Genomic DNA, 1683 nt, shown 5'->3' on the forward strand with positions numbered 1-1683 from the left:
TATTCCCTATCTCTTCCTTTTGTAAATACAATTACATGTCTATGTCTGTCTTTTTCTCTATTTTTCTTATCCCTAACTTATTTCCCTCCCCTGTACTGTGAGCATTGCCAACCCGGAAAAAATTCCTTGTTCCTCATTTGTTGAACTTGGCCAATAAACGTGATTCTGATTCTGATTCTGATTCTGAAATAACTCACTTGGTGATGACACTGCAGAAGAGCGGGACATAACGCTGGAGGTCCTCTGGCAGGGTGTTGAGACTACACATGGCTCTGAAGTAAACCAAGCCGTTGGTGGGCTGCTCGCAGTACTGAACTGGTACGCCTCCTGTGAGGAACGCACAGAAGAGTTTCATCAAACACACTTGACTTGGGTGATGAGGAGAAAACATCATGCTATAATGACTTTGTTAATGTGATAAGGGCTGTAATACAGTGGGCACTGTGCTGTACCTGCAGTGCTGATTTGAACAGGAGTGATGGGTATCGTGGGCTCGATGTCAGACATTTTGAGTGCAGGCAAACAGGAGGCATCCTGGGATTTACTCTGAGCAGCCAGCAGCTCCAGACCTTTCCAGGAAGAAAAACACACCACTGTGATATCTAGCAGTCATCCTTGCAGGTTGCCTGTGAGAAATCTTTTACTGGTGAATGTCTTGGTGTTAATTACCGCCCTTGATTAACACCAGAAACACACTGGCTGCCTCAGCGGCGCAGGAGCATTGCCGAACCTGTAGGGTTTTTTTTTTGGCACCCATGCTAACAAGTTAGAGCAGCCACAGGAGCAGTGCTTGTCATGCACGTCTAGACAGTGAAAATGGTGTTTTGATTATCATTTGACGCCAGACCACATTGTACTTCAGTTTAAAAGTCTTTCTCTGTTACAGAGGTGAGGAAATACAACATATCCATTTAAGTTTCCTGCTCCCTTTTTAAAAATAAAAGTCCTCTGACAATGTTTCTGTCGACAGAATCTAATTAGCTGTTGACACAAGGCATTTTTTAATGTGAGATATTTGCAGGTCCGTGCTGCTGACAATGCAGGAGCTTGCACAACTTCATAAATGAGTAAAATTTGTGCTTATAAATGTGGAAATACAGTACTCATACCAGCAGGCAGTCCTGCAGAGAAGCCTCACAACAACACTGATGCCAGTGTGAACACCACAAGCGTGAAACACGCTCACAGGTTGCCGTCACGCACTGCTCATGCGTGCAGTGCATTTCTGGAGTAAGACTTTGTGAAGTGACCTTGCCAATAAAAAGACAGATTCCACACACACACGGAGCAGTGGATGATTGTTACCTTTCTCATAGATATCTTTTCTGTCACTGTCAGACAGAGCCTGGATCTTCTTCTGGAGCATCTCCTCCTCAGCCTTGGCCTGTTTCTCCAAGTAGGCCTCATCTGGGCTCATGGACAGGGTCAGTCTGTGAGTGTTCTCCTGCAGGCCAGGAGGATAGGGGATCAGAAGAGGGACAGAGAAGCATGAATTAGTATTCATCCTAAAATTCAACTGTAGGACCTGAAGTAAAGCCACTGATGATGGAAAGCATGTGTGCTGATGTTAGAAATTTGAGGAAAAGACTAAAAACCCGAGCGACACCAGGGCTGATGAAGCTGACTCTTGATGTCATCCTAAAAAGATGCTAAGGATGTCGTCTCATCAATACAACTGGAAAA

General features: G+C 44.7%; 1 protein-coding gene across 1 annotated transcript; it reads right to left on the minus strand.

Annotated features, from left to right (window-relative positions):
• Positions 1 to 197: 197 nt before the first annotated feature.
• Positions 198 to 1444, minus strand: LOC121940074 (presequence protease, mitochondrial-like; the record flags this gene model as incomplete). Its single annotated transcript, XM_042482941.1, has 3 exons — positions 198 to 327; positions 453 to 569; positions 1306 to 1444. Coding segments are annotated over 3 exons (386 nt in total), but the record flags the coding sequence as incomplete, so codon positions are not given.
• Between the last annotated feature and the right edge of the window lie 239 nt (positions 1445 to 1683).

Source organism: Plectropomus leopardus, unplaced genomic scaffold (genome assembly GCF_008729295.1).
Source record: "Plectropomus leopardus isolate mb unplaced genomic scaffold, YSFRI_Pleo_2.0 unplaced_scaffold7385, whole genome shotgun sequence".
Taxonomy (NCBI): Eukaryota; Metazoa; Chordata; class Actinopteri; order Perciformes; family Serranidae; genus Plectropomus; species Plectropomus leopardus.